General features: G+C 49.0%; 2 protein-coding genes across 2 annotated transcripts; one reads left to right on the plus strand and one right to left on the minus strand.

Annotated features, from left to right (window-relative positions):
* Positions 1 to 174: 174 nt before the first annotated feature.
* UBQLN4 (ubiquilin 4) lies at positions 175 to 12193 on the minus strand. The gene is made up of 11 exons (XM_028709497.2): positions 11886 to 12193; positions 10243 to 10394; positions 9225 to 9466; positions 7976 to 8238; positions 7651 to 7809; positions 6601 to 6823; positions 5259 to 5398; positions 4468 to 4551; positions 2326 to 2441; positions 1425 to 1602; positions 175 to 704 (listed from the first exon to the last, which is right to left on the minus strand). Exons 1-11 carry the CDS (start codon positions 12066 to 12068, stop codon positions 552 to 554), a joined length of 1893 nt encoding a protein of 630 aa, XP_028565330.2. The 5' UTR covers positions 12069 to 12193; the 3' UTR covers positions 175 to 551.
* A 453-nt stretch (positions 12194 to 12646) lies between these two features.
* Positions 12647 to 17421, plus strand: LAMTOR2 (late endosomal/lysosomal adaptor, MAPK and MTOR activator 2). Its single transcript, XM_028709498.2, has 4 exons — positions 12647 to 12808; positions 13935 to 14097; positions 15730 to 15819; positions 17160 to 17421. Exons 1-4 carry the CDS (start codon positions 12741 to 12743, stop codon positions 17214 to 17216), a joined length of 378 nt encoding a protein of 125 aa, XP_028565331.1. The 5' UTR covers positions 12647 to 12740; the 3' UTR covers positions 17217 to 17421.
* Positions 17422 to 18199: the final 778 nt, after the last annotated feature.

Raw genomic sequence — 18199 nt, forward strand, 5'->3', positions numbered from 1 at the left:
ATCCAGGTTTGAGGCGCTGGAGTCACTGTGCAAAAGGACCACTCCTTTCTTTCTGCCTACTGGCATTTCCAAATCGTGTGCCTTTCTCATTGATGAGAAAAAGTCTTTTGAGTTGGTGGGAGCAGATATTCCCTTCATATTTCACTTTTGGTCGGAAGGCAGGTGGGCGGGGGAGAAAAGAAATACAGCTTTTATATGATTTAAAAAGCAAGCTAATCCAACACAATTATTTGGGTTATCTAGTAGTTACACTTTGACCAGTTAGAGTAGGAGCCTCATTTTGGGGGGAACAGGGTGTGGGTGGAGAGGGAAGCAGGGGAGAAACATGTCTCAAAATGGCCATTTTTCAAGAACTGGAATCATCCATGCACAAGGCAGTTTTTGAAGCATTTCAGAGGAAAACATAGAACAGGATGCACTGAACTGAAGGGGGGAGGGAGTTGTTGTTCCAGTTTTTAAATTCATGGACAGCTGTCGGAGGGCCTGACAATGACAATCCTCGAGAGGTCTGTGTTTTGATATCATGTCGCAGATTGGAGGAGCCTACGATGTTAGGAAGGCTGGGAGCCCAAGAGTCTCTCGATGGCGGCATTGATGTCTCCCCCAGTGGCAATGAGCGCCTGAAGGTTTGCCTCACGGTTGATGAAGCCCATCGCATTGAGCTGCTCAAGCTGCTGCTGGAACCGGACCTCTGGACTCTGCGCCTGCCATGGGGGGGGGGGGGGAGAGAGAGAGAGAGAGAGAGAGAGAGAGAGAGAGAGAGAGAGAGAAGAGGTGAACTGTACAGCAAGCATGGCTCAAGGCAGGTAATCTGGCACAGACCAAGCGGCCTACCCAAACCCCTCAACTGCAACCCCTGTCCTCATGCACCCATGGCTTCCAGCAGCCCTTTCGCACCCAGAAGATCACTGTAGTCTGTGAGATACTCTCTTCTGCGACTAAGACAGTATGGTCATTCCTGGATTGCGATAGCTTGACCAGTGGTCCATGCATTGGTAACCTCATGGTTGGATTACTGCAACATGATTTATGGAGGGGCTACCCTTGGGGTTTATCCAGAGGCTGCAGCTGGTGTAAACCCAGCAACTCGGTTGCATGTGAGGACAAACTAACACCAGCAGATAACACCTCACTTGTGGGCTTTGCCCTGGCTGCCCATTGGCTACCTGGCTAAGTTCAAGGTGCTGGTACTAACATGCAAGTCCCTATACAGCTTGGGGCCACGGCCCTTGAGATGGCACTTTGTTTTTTATACATCCAGTAGCAGAGTTGAGAGCAGCTGTGCCAGACAAGAATAGAAAGTGCTGGGCTGTGCGATGAAACATCAGATGCATATGTCTGCCTGAGACTGCACTGCACCCCAACCAAAAGGTGTCAATGGAAGAAAGGACAAAGACTCAGAAGAGAAATGCAGCACTACCTACTTGAGAATTTGCACCGGCCAGTAGCTGGATCATGTGCTGCATGAGCTGCTGGTGGGGGTTGCTGTCCCCAGCTGGAGAGGCACTAGCAGGTGTTGAAGCGGAGGAGATGGGGGTCTCGGGGATTGTGCTTCCTCCGGCAGAGGGTGGAGGGACGCGAGGGGCTCCAAAAGTCCCAAGGCTGCAAGATGAGACAGGGGGAAGCTACTTAGCGCAAGGCAGCAAATCCCTGAGGGAAGGCGGCCGACTTTAGGGACCTGAAGCAAGCCTTGTGCAGAGGTTGGCCACAATAAAAATCACAGAGAGTGTTGCAGCTACTGGAACAGGGGAGATATGGTTAAGTCGGCCACAGATTCTTGGTTGTAGCCAGTGTTAAAGAGTTGACCCATTAATGTTAACTGGTGTGACTAATTTGGGCCTATTAATTTCTAGAGTCTACTCAAAAAAGAACTGAAACCTTGGAAATCTACAAAGGCAGGAATTGTTGTTTCCAGTTTGCAACACTGGTTGCATTTCAGTCTCTGCTTAAAAAAAGTATCGATTGATTCTCTCAGGCCTTTGCTGGACACTGATACCAATTGAGTTATCACAATGCCTGTTTTGACTTAACCCTGGTTACTTTTGCATTCCATAAGCTAAGCTTAAATGCAATTTCCCCTGTTCTACACAGCCTTGTGATGTTAACATGAAAGGCAGTATAGAAAGTCTTAATAAGTAACGTAACAAAAAGCCAGAAACAGTATTGTCTTTACCCCGCCGTATTACATCACACACAGAATTTCTAGGAACAGGCTTGCCACATATATTGTTCACGCAAACAATGTTGATCTATGTTGACTTCTATGTTGATCTTAGTAGTTGAAAGCGGGAGGAGCAAGAACCTCCTGCTGCTTTGCTGCGTTACCTGGAAACCAGTCCTGGGGCCTCCGTTTGCAGCGTTTGGAGCCCCTGCTGGATCTGCAGCAGGGCCTGCATGGCACGAGGGTTGGTCAGGATCGAGAGAGAATCAGGGTTCTGCATCTGGGGGTGGGGGCGACAAAAATCACAAGTGAGCCACCGGTTCCAAGGAAAGTGTGGATTGCTTCTCTTGGATGTCTTCTACTCTGGTCCTTTAGTCATAAAGAAAGCTTAAGATTTGGGATACAATTCAATCACATCTTTAACGCATTTAACTAGTGCAATTCCAACCTTGCACGGTTGAAGGCCAGCTGGTTGAAACTGCACAAATGAAATGCACACCAGTTTTTTTCCGGTGTGAAAAAGCTCTCTGCCTTGTGCACCAGGCAAGAAGGTCCTCTTGGCACACCAGCTCTGAAAGCCTGGAAATGGTCGCATGAGATCTCTGATAGGCCTGTGCTATCTTGCATCCCAGAGCCGGCGTGCTGAGCAGGCCTTGCTCAGTAAGCAAAGCAGAGAGCTCAAAAGTTCTATGCTTTTGCTTACAGCTCAAGGCCTACTCAGCTCACTGACTCCTGAAGGCAAGGGATGCTTGTGTGGGGGACGTTGCAAGGGCTTGAGTAGATGCATTTTACCCCTGTGTAAAATTTGACGGTACTGTATTGGCTACCAGAAGGGTTTGATACTACTGCCAGAACTGTGAAACTGCTAGATTGTCACTGAACGGCCATCACTGTGTTTCTCTAGCAGGGGTGCTTAACCCACAGCCCAAATCTGGCCTTCTTTCACACGTCTCCACACACTTTGTCTTGTTATTATTACTTTAACAGTTTTATTAACGGCTACCACTGTGATTTGATTATGCCAAAAGGTTTTTATGCCCCCTTCACCATGGGTCAAATGCAGCCCTCAGCCTGAAAAAGGTCAGTTGTCGACCTCTAATCCTATAGATTACCATTGTTCACTTATAATGTAGCTCTTGGTAAAATTCAAAACAAGAAGTTTTTCAATGTTAACTGAGCTTTCAGATGAGAGCTTAGTGATTCTGTCTCATAGCTATTCTAAACAATCCTATACCTAAAATATGACTATTTTATTTAAATACGATGGTTTCCATCCTGCATTTTATTCAAATACTCAATTGCATTTTTTGCCATCTAGTGATATTCAACCTTTGGGGGGTTTTCACTGGCACTGGGCAACCTCCTTTTTCATTTTTGTCCAGTCACTGGATACACTGAATTTTAGTATCAGTTCAACTGCCACCAAGGCATGCCACTCCCTGTGTCTGTCAACTGCAGTTATTGCAGACCCACACACAGCGGTAGAGCACACTATTTGAATACAAAAGGTCTCAGATTCAATCTCTGGTATCTCAAATTAATAACAGATTATTATCATTATCAATATGAGGTACCCAAGGTGGCTCACGATAGGATCAAAAACAACAACCACAAATCAATAAATCTACAAATAAAATGGCAGCAGCAATAAACTCTAACAGAGAATGTAAACTAAATAATAGCAAGGGAACCAGACAAAAAGTCAGGAATGGAAAGGCTGCCTTCAAACAAGTTTTGCTTTGCTTTTCAACTAACCACAGTTTCTTTTTATACTTGAGCCCAACTGAACTGTGGTTAGCCTTAAGTATGGCATGTTGAAAACTGAAGCAAAAGCTTCCAATATCTAACACGCGTGGCTGTGTCAAGAGTCGGAGTGGGGACCACACCAGCCCAATGCGGATGAACGTAATACTGAGTTTAGCATTCCATCCAAACCCCAACATCCAACTGGCCAAAGGGGTGCCTAGAAGAAAAAAAAAATATTATGATCCATCAGCAGGTAATGAGAAAGACCTTTCTCAGCCCAAAACAATGGTGAACCAGTCCCAGGCAGAGTAGACAATACTGATAGATCTCTGCGGCTTCATAGGGCTGCCGCAAATAAATACGGTGAACAAGGACTCCCCAAATCCCCACAGCAGGGAGACTGCAGACCTGAAAATTATTATTGTGACATGATTACTAAAAGGGCCTGGCCAGTCCATTATGGATTTTTGTTCCTCAGCCTCTACACAAAGCTTCTTTGAAGTCCAGCCCTGAGTAAACTATTACTCCCGAAATCAAGGACAACACTGTTTATGCCGCACCTGCTGTAGAAAGGCAGGTAGTTGGAGTCGCAGGTGCTCCTGAAGCGGGGGGTTGCCGGCGAAGAGGGGAACATTCACCATCATCTGCAAAGAAGAGCAAAGGCAGCTCAGGAAGGCGGAAGTTGCTATTCCTAGCACATGTCCCATGCAGCTAGGCAATAGCAGCATATTCTGATGCCACCAAAAGCACACAGATATAGGACCTTTTCAGATTCGGAAGATTCGGGACAGATGACATGCAGGACGTAGTTAATGTATGGAACTCTTTCCCCCAAGAGGCAGCGATTGCCACCAATTTACATGGCTTGAAAGGAGGATCAGACAAATTCATAGGAGGCTACTGATCCACAGGTGGAGGCAGCAATGCTTCTGGATACCAGCTGCTGGAAACCGAAGGAGGGGAGAGGGCTCCTGTACTCAGGTCCTGCTTGCTGCTTTCCCACAGGCATCTAGTTGGCCACTTTGAGGGCCAGGATGCAGGCCACTGGACTGATCCAGCTGCAGGGCTCTTCTTCTGGTAGTTTTTAATTCCACATCTAGTAATCAATTCACATCAAGGGGCCCATTCTGCAAACAGCACACACTGCAACTTGACTTGCAAAAAGCAAATGTGAGAGTGCAGGAGTCATGAGATTTTGCTGCAGCTTTGTCAGCTACAGATATGAAATCACTTTTGCTAAGGTAAGAGCGCTGCACTGCTAAACATCACACCAAAAGGAGGCTTCCTGGCTAACAGACCCCCCCCCCCTTCACGTATTGGGCCCTATGAATGCAGATTGGGCTGTACTCACTTGTGCTGCAATGTCAGGGTACTGGCCTAGCGTCTGCAACATTGTACGCATGTAAGGGGCAGAGATCACGTTCTGCATGAGCTGGGGATTCTCTGAGATCTGCTGCAGAAGACCTTGCATCTCAGGGCTGCTGAACATTCCTGTAACAAAGGGGAGAGAGTTGAAAATTTAACAGCCGACAAACATGTAGCTCTGCCAACCTAGATGGGGCAAGATGCCTGAAGCTGCTTCCTGATCACACTCCAGCAACAAAACCAGGGATCTCAAAACAAAGTCCAAAAATTGGGTTAGGTTCATTGAATTAAAAGGTCACTGGAAGCCTAGCCAACCCCCTTTCTGATTTTAACCCTTTGGCAGAATCCTGTTGGCTTTTGGTTTTTTACTGCAGTCACATGGATGTCTTTTTTAAAACTTTAATTTCAAAAAGGTATACTTTTTTTTTACTGTAGCAATGAACAATATAATGAGATCCCTGCTCTTTCCCCAACAGATACAAACCACTAAAACCCCCACAATTCAAAAAGTGTCATGACAGAGATAAACAGTTGTTTTGTGGGAATGATGGGCCAAATCAATGTACATTTTTTCACTTAATGCACATGCATGAAATACACAGAATGTGATTAACAAAACCTGATTTCCCCCTCCCTGTTGAGCCACCTATTGGATCCTTCCAGAAAAAAGGACCACCACAAGCTCAGAATGCATCCATAACAGGTTAAGTATGTTAAAGAGTTGACTTAACCTATGTCAGTTACTTAATACCAGTATGCCATTGCATTAGCTGGTAGAAAACAGTAACGAGACTTATTTACTTACTATTTCTTTATCCCACCTTTGTCTCCAAGGCGCTCAATGTGGCATACATGGTTCTCCTCCTCATTTCATCCCCACAACAGCCTTGTGAGGTAGGTTAGGTTGAGCAGCACTGACTCCCCATAGCCAAGTGGGGATTTGAACCCTGATCTCTCAGGTCCTAATTCAACACTCCAACCACTATGCCAAACTGGCTCTCACTGGCTCAGCAACCAGATTTTGAGGTTGGGGGTGACAATGTTTTTTCCTTGTCACCCATGAGAGCCTCACACTAAAGTAAAAGGGTTTTCCCATTCAATTGAGCAATAATCCCGGTTCTTAAACTGTCACTGTGGCAGAGTGGAAATGTCAACCAATTCTCATCTCTTCAGAACAGTCAAAAATCTTCAGGTTAAACAACCACAGAACTACCACACTTCAAAATGAAGAGCAGTTCTGTGATCTAGAAAGGCCAGCTCTGAGTGCAAACGCGCAGCTGCCAGGACCACCTACCGCCCCACGGACTCCACGCTAGCTATGTACGTACCAGATCCTAGGTTGGTTGCGTTGATCCCCAAAGGGTTGGAGACAGTGGGTGTGCTTTGGCTTGTCACCGAGCCGGTGCTCCCTTCGCCGCTTGGCGCCTGGCCTTGAGAGGCAGGCGTGGGGCTCCAAGGGTTGGGCAGCGGTTCTCGGTTTTCCGTCCGCAGGGGCTGCGAGTTCGAGGTGTCGGAACTCCCGGCCAAGGCAGAGAAGGGATTATTGCCAAACTAGACAGAGAAGATTTGGCTCAATGAGTGACTCTGCAAACTCTCAGATGAATTCTGCTTCACAGGATTAGCAAGAAAATGAAATGAAGGTGTGCTGGGATTACAAAACAGAGCTTTGATTTAAACTGCAGGTTTCACCAAATACGTGTTTACCATCTGCTACGTTATTTACTGTAAGCAGCCCTGAGTCTCTGACTCTCTTCAGACAGCACACAAACCACACTTAAGGAGCATACCTATGATTTGGTGAGATGTCTGAACTGACAGACCATGGTTAAACCCGTCAAACAACATGGTTTAAACAAACTCTGGTTTGCAGACCAGCAACAGCTTGATGTGATCTTTGGAAGTGACAAACTATAGCTTTTGCCCTGTCACCACAGAAACAAAGAGAGAAAAGGAAAACAACCATCACTAAAACTTGGATGCTTGCACACTTGTAACCACAGGGCTGTATCTTATCCTAGTCCTACTCAAAGCGGACTCATTGAAGTTTATGGACGCGACTAACTTAATTTTGAGGACTTGATTTGCATACTAATCTTTGAAAAGTACAAACAGTTTTTGGCATTCACCTCCTACACTGATCTTTGTACAAAAATCCCAGGGTGAATTACATAATAAAACTCTTAATCAATTTGGCAGGATTCATATCAAAACCGCAGAACATCAAAGTACTGCTCTGCTCATGAAGGCTAGGGAGGTAACCAGTCACAGACACTTATCAACTTGTCTGAGGAATTTGCAATAAACTTGGTGAATCTTGTGAAATCTTAATTAAATGAGTGTTTTGTTCTGCTTAGAAGATACAGTCAGACCTAGCCTACCTGTTCCCTGGCAGCACTGAACATGGGCTCCTGAATATCTGTGTACATCCGCCGCAGGGCATTGTACCCTCCAGGGATGCTCTCCAAATTGCTCAGGGCTCGGTCCTGGTTGCGCATCATCTCTTGCATCATGGCAGGGTTGCGTGCCAACTCCATGGTCTGAGAAGAGAAGGGCAAACAGAAAACCATGAGCAGAAATATGACGAAAGCAGACAATAATGGTTTGGGCTCTGAACTATGGTTAGTGCAAACCCTGGTTTGGTGTGTTGCCTAAAACAAAGTTCAAAGACTGCCTCAAGCCACAAGCAGGGAAACAACAGCCCACCTGGCGCATAAGCTCAGGGTTGTTCAGCATGTGGCTAATCTCTGGGTTGCGCTCCATCAGCTGCTGCATCTGGGGGTTGGCCATGATCATCTGCCGCATGAAGTCTGGGTTGGACATCATGTTCTGGACCAGGGGGTTCTCCATGATCTGGGAGAGCATCTCTGGGTTGGACATCAGCTGCCGCTGCATCTGCTGCTGAAGCTCCATGAAGTTTGCAGAGCCCATCCCCAGGTGGCCGAGCCCTGCAATGCCGCCAAAGCCAGCTGAGAGAAGACACAGAGAAAGAAACCACAAATGAGAAAGGTCTGCCTGGGGCTGAATGGCTAAAACCTAAGGCCCATCTCCCTCTTGCTCCTTCTACTATCAACACAGAGCCATCAGTGTAGCCAAGGGGGGGGGGCAGCTGCCCCCCCAAATCAATCAAAATCTGAGGTTCTCACTCCCCCCCAATAAAACCCAAAAAAAATCCTGGCTACGCTCATGCACAGAGCTTACTGAAAAGGCAGGATGAGATATAACAAGCCCAGCTCTTGCTCTCTGGGATCTTGCTGTGCATCAGACCCAGCAGCTCAACAACTCTTAGGGGCAGGCTCAAAAGACCCACAAGGATAAGAGCATGGGTAGGCAAACTAAGGCCCAGGGGCCAGATGCAGCCCAATCGCCTTCGCAATCCGGCCCAAGGACGATCCGGGAATCAGCGTGTTTTTACATGAGTAGAATGTGTCCTTTTATTTAAAATGCATCTCTGGGTTATTTGTGGGGCATAGGAATTTGTTCATTTCCCCCTGGAAAATATAGTCCAGCCCCCCACAAAGACTGAGGGACAGTGGACCAGCCCCCTACTGAAAAAGTTTGCTGACCCCTGGATACAAGTGTGAATAGACAAAGCTGGGGCTCCTGCAAGTGGCCAATTTTCACATGCATCATGTGATTAAGAGGGTTTTCCCTTCAGTATTTCTCTTAAGCTATTAAAACTCAAGAATCCACTTATAAACCCACTAATCCATCTGGAGCACACAAGCCACCCCATTTTTTTATTCTTCAGTTTTCTTTCTGACATGTTCACACTTTTGTTTGTTTTGTTAACAAATCAATAAAGCAGAACTGCCTGCCTTGAGATCCTCAGACCCTGGAACTCTGCTCTCACGCCTGCTGGAGTGGGAGCAAAGACCCAAAATGTCCCACTGGTGCCCAAGAAGACAGGAAAGCCAAAGGCTAACCCGAGCAGAAGAAACTCAACAACGCTCACACAAGATGGAGGTGGCTCCGCCAGGGGTCCCATCTGATGCCGGGCCTGGCGTGGCTCCCAATCCGCTGCTCCTCCGGCTGCTGCTCCCTACATCAGAGAGCGTGTTGCTGGATGTTGAAGGCTGAGGTGGGGCTGCAGGGGAAGCAGGGGCTGCCGAGGGAGTAGCAGCAGCAACAGAAGTAGCAGTAGCAGCAGCAGCAGGAGGAGGGGAAGCAGCAGGCGCCACTGAAGGGTCTTGAGTCCTGCAAATAAAGGAAAGTGACAGGTGACGACACAACTGTTATGTGAACATATAGCTCTCCTTGAATTTAAAAGGAAGCTACTATCTCCCTACAAAGTACATTAGAGTAATTTAGTGTGTGTGCTCAGCAACTCTTAGAACCCTGAATTTTGCAATGGGGAAGCCCAAGCCACACACAGTTAGGTCTATGGCAGGTGGGGGTGGCTACTCTTCCTTCTCATCCTTAAAAAAAGCCACCAGTAAGGTAAAAACAGAAGAACCCACAGATAAAACAACAAAGGCCAATAAAAGGGCTCTTAACTACTATGAACTACTACTACACACACACACTCCAGTAGCCACCCAGCTAACCACCAAATGCAGGGGCACCCAGAGGAATGAAGATCTTATTCAGTGGGCAGCTTCACAGGGGAGACAGCAGGATACATAGGTCCTGAAATAGGAGAACATGTAATTTACTTTTGAAAGTACTTCTGGCTGACACCACCATAGCATTCCATGTTTTCCCCTGGATATTTATGTTTGTTATTTAAATCTGCTTGTCATCTACTAAAGCCACACTACGTTGTTCTCTTTTACTATGAATTCAATATGGTGTTTTTATCTGTGTTTTGCATATTTCAGTTTGTGTATATAAACAAAGAGGAGCTATTTATTCAGAAGGATTTGAACCAGTCTTTTGAGGGGTGTGGGGAAGCTGTTACTTACTAAGTGGCATATCTGCAATATAAACTAAAGCTGACTGAATGGGCCTGCTTTTCAGAGGGAAGCTCTTACTTCTGTGGAGTTTTGATCACCAGATGCACCGTCAGTCCATCTTTGATCCCGTGCTGATTCAAGGTATCCCCGTCTTTCAGAATCTTCCCGGCAAAGATCAGAACCAGCTGATCCTGTTTGGCTTTAAACCGGCGGGAAATCTCTTCTTTAAACTGGAAAAAAGACATTTTAGAAGGTTAGGCTTTCCACAGACATTCTTGCTGTGGTCAAGAAGGCCAAGCGGCGGCAACCCTTATCCCTTGCTGGTCTATTTAGTCTTCCCGCCTCCTGGCTTCACCTTACCAAACACTGTTTCTTCATCCACACACTCTGTCTGCTTTCTCCGCCCTTTCCCTTTTCATCCTAACCTGACCTCCACCTACATCCAGGCAGATTCCTGTGATGCAGGAGCTCCACAGGTCAAGTCTCACCCCCGCTATGAACACATAAGCTCCTCTAGTTACTCGGTCTCTTAGCCCCCCTCCCACCCTGCAGTATGGGGAAACTAATACTGCCCTTCCCATCAGGATTATGTGAAGAGCTTCAAACATTCAGCGAAGTTATTACATAAATCAGCATTGTCCAACCAGGTATCCTGCAGATGTCTGCAGTACAAAACATCCCTAGGGTACCAGAATGTTTTTATTACTCTCTGCCACCGCCTCTCCAAGCCCCAGAGAAGGGAACTCATTTGAAATTTCCCCCCCCTTTCAATGCATCATACACCCCAGAGAGATCTGCAACAAACTCCTGGATCCACGCAGCTGTTGTCTATCTTCCCCACAAGGTGGCACTCTCATCTTCATTTCTTCTCTTTCTCCTCTCATTATCCCGCCTCAACCACTCCAGATTGTTCACATTCTCTTCTCCAGGCTTTACCCATTCTTCCTTTCCCCATTCTCTCCCCTCTCAGACAAATCCTCAAGCCTGATCTGCTTCATCACTATTTCTCCCTCTATGTTGCAGGAAAGAAAAGTCCGCTTGCTTCCTTGCCCAAACACTTTGCCTTGCCCAACCCACCCTCATTTCCTTTCACTCTGATCGACCCCATTCACCACCACCCAAATCTCTGCTCCTCTTCAACCTGCTTCTCTTCAGGAACCCATTCGACCGCCTTGTCCTGAGCCCGGCATGTCTTGGCGGAGGAAGCGGGGAGGAAACGGGAGTCTCTGGCTTCCTTTGCCCGGCGAGGCCAGGGGGCCTCCCGAACCCACTCCTCGCGCTAAGCTTCCCTGCGACCCTCCTGCCCTGTAGATGGTGCAGCTGCGGATGCTGTTCCGCGCGCGAAGCATCCTTGTATGCAGGCAGCCCCAAGCGGCTCCTTCCCCAAATCCCACCCATCGGCGCCTTTTCTGTTGCGGGGGGCGACCGCGGACCCTCCCCCAAAACAGCCCATCCCTCACTTCAGCTCCGGGAGGGGTGGGTGGGCGCTCCACCACGTGACTCCGTGCCGCGCGGGCTGAGAGGTGGGGGGTCCCCTCCCCCCAATCCTTCCAGCGCCTCAGAGCCCGCCTCGCCCCTTTGTTCCTCGCCGCCGCCGGACAGTAACGAAAAGGGGAAGGGGGGGCAGACAACGACACTCCCCGCCGCCTCCCGCAGATCCCCTGACCTCCGCCCGCAGAGGCTGAGGGGTCCCGGCGAGAGCTTCCCCGCCCCCGGCTGACCTCCTTGACGGAGACGCGCTCGCCGGTGAGGATCTCCTCCTTGTCTTTCGGGGTCTTCACCGTCACGCGGATGAGGAGCCCCCCCGGGCCCGACTCGGGGCCGCCGCCCCCGCCTTCTCCGCTGTCGCCGCCGCCTCCGCCGCCACCGGCCGAGCCGGGCCCGCCGCCGCTCAGCTCCGCCATCTTGGCCGACCGCCCACCTGCCACCGAGGAGGTAGGGCCAGAGAGGCGCCGCTGCCTGCTGCTACCATAGAGACGCGGAAGCCATCATTTCCGGTTACTTTGAAGAGCACTTCCGGCGAAGCAATCCCCCCCCCCCAAACTCGACTCAGGATTAGGATTGAAGAGCCGTACAAAATACGGGTAGGAACTCGGCGCCTCCGTGGGAAAGGCCGCCGCCGCCATTCTGCGACTCTCTCACAGGTGTCGTGGACGATCGGACGCGGCGCCGCATTTGCCATCTTCGTGGTGGAAACGGCCCTCCCTAGTGTCACCGGAAGTGCGCGATAGGGAAACCGCTCTTCACGTTCGTGGGCTAACAGAGATAGGAAAAGTTGAGAGTCACACACAGGCGGCCACTTTTGGGTTTTTAAAGGGATCTCTGGCCTTGGCTGTTATTCTCCGAAGGGAGAATTCAGCAGGAGGAGACGAGAGAGGGCGGATAGAGCGGCCCTCCGCAACGTACCTCCTAGCGACAAGTTGGTGAGCCTCTCCACCGGGGGTGGGAACCGGAAGTGATGTTGAGATGGGGAAGACTACAATTCCCAACATGCGCCGGAGTTATTTCCTTGTTGGGTCAGCTGATGCGAGGCTTCGCCCTGCTTTGCGAGGGGAGCGTCTGGCTGGAAGGTTGTGATGCTGCGCCCCAAGGCCCTCACGCAGGTGCTGAGCCAGGCGAACACGGGAGGAGTCCAGAGCACCCTGTGAGTACTTGGGCAAGCAGAGTTGGTGGGGCTTACTCGCGAGTGGCAGTGCAGAGGGTTGCACTGCAACTTACGGAACTCACTGCCTCAAGGTGTATTTGGCTAGCTTTAATAATAATAAACACTTAGAGGGAATCTAGGAGGGGAGCTTTATATTGCTGCACATAATGAAGCATTTGAAAAGGCTAGCAAAAGCAGAATAAAGGTAAAGGGACCCCTGACCATTAGTTCTAGTCACGAACGACTCTGGGGTTGCAGCGCTCATCTCGCTTTATTGGCCGAGGGAGCCAGCGTACAGCTTCCAGGTCATGTGGCCAGCATGACTAAGCCGCTTCTGGTGAACTAGAGCAGTGCACGGAAACGCCATTTACCTTCCCGCCGGAGCGGTACCTATTTATCTACTTGCACTTTGACGGGCTTTCGAACTACTAGGGACCGAACAACGGAAGCTCACCCCATTGCGGGGATTTGAACCGCCGACCTTCTGATTGGCAAGTCCTAGGCTCTGTGGTTTAACCCACAGTGCCACCCGCGTCCCTTACAAAAACAGAATACAGTACTCTAAAACGCATGAAGCTTTTAACATGCCATTTGAGGGTATCGTTTATGCCAAACAAAGATTGAGACTGATCCATGCAAACACCAGTACAATTGCAGCTGCCGTATTCATTTCAGCCTTGTAGTCTTTTCTTCAGTAGCATAAATGTTGTAAATCATGGTTTCACTACTCTAGAACTTCAGGCTTGAATTGGTCAAGAGAGTGTGTTTTTGGTCTCTTTCTGTGTGTGTAGCTGTGCATATATAATTTTATATAGCATTTCAGTTCCTTTTGGTAGCAAATCATACTTTCAGTGTGTTTATGTGTGTGTACTGGGCTGCTACACTTCAGGCTGCAGAGGCTGAATTAAAGCAGTACGTTACAAATAGTTAGGTGCAGGTCTGTAAACAACTGTGCAAAATGTCGATTGCGCATGCTGTTTTAGTTTGCTGCATGGACATTACCCTCCTATGAGCACCCATCAGGCTACAAATAAAATAAAGTATCTCTTAATCTTTTTCAGAATCACTTTTAGACATAGACACAATTCTCTAGGACTATTTAATCCTCTTTGCTGTTCCTATCTAGCCTTCTGAACAATGAGGGCTCTCTCCTTGCATATTCTGGTTATGGAGACACAGATGCCAGAGTCACAGCTGCCATCGCCAGCAATATCTGGGTGGCTTATGACAAGAATGGGCACCAAGCGTTCAACGAGGATAACTTGAAGTTCATCCTAATGGACTGTATGGTACGTATCATGAGGTGTTGCATATCCTGGCGACCTCTGCTGCTGCTGGTTCACTGGGATGCCTCAGGCACTGGGAACATCCATTTCAGGGATAGGACGAAACCTCAAATCCCCAGGTCTGGCTGGAGGCACACCTTTGTGGCAGCACGTTTTTCCATGCACGATGAAATGGCACATCTGGAAATCTTTGAGGAGTGATATTGGAAGGATGGAACATGGTGATTGTGGGATACCCTATATACAGCCCGACCTCTGTTAGCGTTGGGCTGGAGATCGGCAAGAGGTTAGAAGATACAGCTGGAGGCAGAACGTGGCTTCATAACCACATTTTCTGGCTTAAGAGTGGCTCCACTACAAGGGAGCACTTGCCTGGAGAGGTTTCCAGCAGCTTTTCCACCAACCTACAGAGAAAAGCTTGGAGGGTGGAGGTGGGAAAGTCGGCCCATGCTGTGCACTGAAGCCCTGGCAATCTGCTGATTTAATGGCACATGCAAAGCCCTCTGCACAGAGTTTTGCCCAGGGATTTGCAGGTGTTGCTGATCAGCCCCTGTGGGGTTTGCCCTTCTGGATGTCATGGCAACCAGGAGGCAAACTTGCCAGCCACTGTTTTGCATGGTGACTTAATTCATAGAATTGTAGAGTTGGAAGAGACCCAATGGTCCTGGAGTCCAACCTCCTGCAATACAGGGAATTGAGTCTGCATGTCTGCTGAGGGGGCCACTTGAGGTCCTCAGCTGCCCAAATTGCTACCTGGTGAGTGCGACGTGTAGTTGGGCTGTGCATCAGCCAACAGCCACAATAGGTTGGATGTATTCATCTCGTGATGGTGAAGCAAGCCCTGTAGGCATCATGCAGCCTGGAGCTGCTCCAGCAGGCACCAGAGGAGGCCTGTGATGGGGACACACACACTTCTGGGACGGGGCTTCTGCTTGAAGGAATTCATTTATTACACTGATATCCCAGCTTTCTTGCAAGGAGCTCAAGGCGGCATACATAATACTTCCTCTTCCCATTTTATCCTCACAACAGACCAGGGAGGTAGATTTGGCTGAGAGGCAGTGACTGGTCCAAGGTCACCCAGGAGCTTCACGGCTGAGTGGTGACAAGAGCCCCAGTCCACTACAACCTCACTGGTAGAGGAAGGTAGGGGGTAGAGAATCTCCCTGTGTTGTGGGACACTTGCTTCAGAGCTCTTGTGGGGGGGGGGGCTTGCCCATAGGCTATATCTAGCACTCCCAAATGGCTTTGTGCCCCCAAGTCCGCCTTTTAAAAATTAATTATTATTTTAGAGGATTAGCAATGAATTATTATTACTATTTCAGTAGTGTAGAAGAGCTGGTGGGCAAGCCTTCTGGAAGGCAACCTTGAGAGGAGTGGTTTTCGCCACTCCCATTTTTCTGCACATTGGCCATGACCAGTTTGCCACGCGGCCCCCAGAGGATGAACGTGGCCCTTGGCCCGGAAAAGGTGTGCTGTCCCCGTATTAAAAGTGGCAGAAAGCTTGTCTGAATTTGAATAGGGCAACACCTCTGTAGGGTGAGAAACCTGAATGCCCTGCAGTCTGTGAATATTGTGCACTCATATTCTCTATTCTCTCTACCCTGCCCTGCACAATGCATAAAATGACCCAAGGAGGGCCGTGTTGCCATCACCCGCGTTGCCAATCTGCTCCTGTGCATGTACGCAAAAGAGACGGTGGGATTTGGCATGCTGAAAGCCAAGGTAAGGGGTCAACATGTTCCTGGTTTTATTACTTTTATTCTTGTGGGGCAGCCCATCTTGGAAGGTGACACAAGTAAAATGAGGTTGTGGGAGGTGACTCAAATAACTACTTCCAGAGTGTCTCCCTGTTAGAGGTGCAGCAACACATCCAGCCAAGAACCTTTGGTGCTTCCTCAAGGCAGCTTATTGGGGACTCTTCTCTTCCCCCATCCCACTCATAGCATTTTATTGCAGGCATTAAGGTCTCTGGGGTCTAATTCATACACATACACCATTTGACTTTTTTACATTTGATTTCTATACACTTAGGTACAGTGCACACATGTCTGTACAACATTTGGTTACTATACTGTTCGTAGAATTGTAGAGTGGGAAGGGACCACGAGAGCCATCTAGTCCAGCCCCCTGCAATGCATGAATCTTTTGCCCAACGTGGGGCTTGAACCCACAGCCCTGAGATTGAGTCTCATGCTCTACCGACTTGAGCTACGATTAGCAACTGAGTCACCTCAGCTCATCCTGTTGAAAAGCTCCGCAGCTGATGTCATGAGAGAGAACGGCCTCGTTTTTAAGTACCCCAAACCAGTGTTACGAGTATGTGAAGTGTTGAGATTTGGGCTTGTGGATCCAGTGGCGTAGCGTGGGGGGTGCAGGGGGGGCCGGCCGCACCGGGCGCAACATCTGGGGTTAGGGCAAATCCACGGGTTAGGGGGCACAAATTACTTGCCTTGCCCCGGGTGCTGAGGACCCACGCTACGCCGCTGTGTGGATCCTTTCTGCCCCCTCCCCAGCCAGCACATGGCTACAAGGAGTTAGGAAGCTTCTGCTATTCAACAACTACAGTGGTACCTCTAGTTATGAACTTAATTCGTTCCAGATGTCCGTTCTTAACCTGAAACTGTTCTTAACTAGAGGTGTGCTATTGCTAATGGGGCCTCTTGCTGCTGCTGCACTGCTGGCACACGATTTCCGTTCTCATCCTGGGGCAAAGTTCTCAACTCGAGGTAACTCTTCCAGGTTAGCGGAGTTTGTAACCTGAGGCGTTTGTAACTCGAGGTACCACTGTACTCTTGTTGAGGGCGATGCCTGAGCCAGTGCCCAAGTCTGCTTTACCTGAATTCTGCAGAGGAGGTGGGCACACAGCCAACCAGTTCTTTCAACCCTATGGGGAGGGCTGTAGCTCAGTGATCCCCGGCATCTGCAGGTAGTGCTGGGAGAGAACCCTGCCGAGCCTCTGTCAATCAGTGTAGGTAATACTGAGCTCGGTGGACCATTGGGCTGACTCTGTATATAAGGCAGCCTCCCAAGTTCCTAACCCGCCTGTCCTTGTGTTTTCCCAGGCTCAAGCTCTGGTCCAGTACCTCGAAGACCCGCTCACCCAGGTGGCTGCCTCCTGAGCAGGTGATGGAGCCCAAAGGCAAGGCCGACCTGCTGCACCCATCTCCTGTCGGGAGCGAGTTTCAGAACAAGCTCTTGCACCAAGGTGACCCTGTGGACTCTTGCTTCTCTGCAGCCTTGATGTGCGCTGGGCGCGGGCACTTGAGTGTGTTTCAGGAAAAGGGAAATGGCAGTGGGAGGGGGAAATAAAAAAGCGTGTTCTTAGCCATTTGAGTCCGGTCTCTCTTTTGAGGAAAGAGGGGGAAGTTCCTCCTCTGCATTGGCAGAAACATCCGCCTACCATCCTGAACATATTTGACCTGGAAATAAATCCCGTAGAACGCAGTGGGGCTCGCTTACAAATTAACCCACACAGCTGCTCAAGTGTTCCAGGCTCTGAACCTGAAAAGTTTGGAGAAGAACTGATCTGGACCCAGGCTTTCTGGAAGCATTTTCCTGCTGTTAAGCAAGGGGATTCAGTACTGAAGGGGAACCACCTGGTGGCAGCAGAGGAGCAAAAGACATTTCCATTCCTTTCATATTTTACTTTTAATTGGCCAATTCCAGTAATCCCTTTCCACAGCTGGTGCTGGGTTAGCTTCAAGGCCAGTGACACCTTCCTAAGCCTGCCTTTGCTGTGCTAATGCTCTTGAGAGGAGACAGGTGGTGTTGAAAGACTTGGTAGCTGGGTGGGGTGCGTGCCTTCCTTTAACTCTTCCTAGAAGTGTTAGTTCTCTTAAAACAGAAAGGTGGACTCATTTCTTGCTTAGGGCTAAGTTGACAGATGGGGGAAATCATTCAGTAGGGGTTGTAACCAATGCAGCACTAATGACTTTGCAAAAAATAAATAAATTCCTCTCTCTTTCCATCCCACCCTGTACACCCCTAAGTCTGTCCTGGGGTTTCCCCCAACCCTCCAGAGTGGATGCAGGGGCGCACCAGGGAAGCAGGTCCATTGCACAAGCGTAAATTCTTGCACTGATGGGACATATTAGTTGGATAC

The sequence above is a fragment of the Podarcis muralis genome, chromosome 16 (assembly GCF_964188315.1).
Source record: "Podarcis muralis chromosome 16, rPodMur119.hap1.1, whole genome shotgun sequence".
NCBI lineage: Eukaryota > Metazoa > Chordata > Lepidosauria > Squamata > Lacertidae > Podarcis > Podarcis muralis.

Coding starts and splice junctions, on each gene's coding strand:
- UBQLN4 (XM_028709497.2), bottom strand. CDS start 12,068: ATGGCGGAGCTGAGCGGCGGCGGGCCCGGCTCGGCCGGTGGCGGCGGA. Junction 7,810..7,975: donor ACCCTGAGCTTATGCGCCAG/GTGGGCTGTTGT, acceptor TTCTCTTCTCAG/ACCATGGAGTTGGCACGCAA. Junction 6,824..7,650: donor TCAGTGCTGCCAGGGAACAG/GTAGGCTAGGTC, acceptor TTCTCTGTCTAG/TTTGGCAATAATCCCTTCTC.
- LAMTOR2 (XM_028709498.2), top strand. CDS start 12,741: ATGCTGCGCCCCAAGGCCCTCACGCAGGTGCTGAGCCAGGCGAACACG. Junction 12,809..13,934: donor GGAGGAGTCCAGAGCACCCT/GTGAGTACTTGG, acceptor GTTCCTATCTAG/CCTTCTGAACAATGAGGGCT. Junction 15,820..17,159: donor TTGGCATGCTGAAAGCCAAG/GTAAGGGGTCAA, acceptor GTGTTTTCCCAG/GCTCAAGCTCTGGTCCAGTA.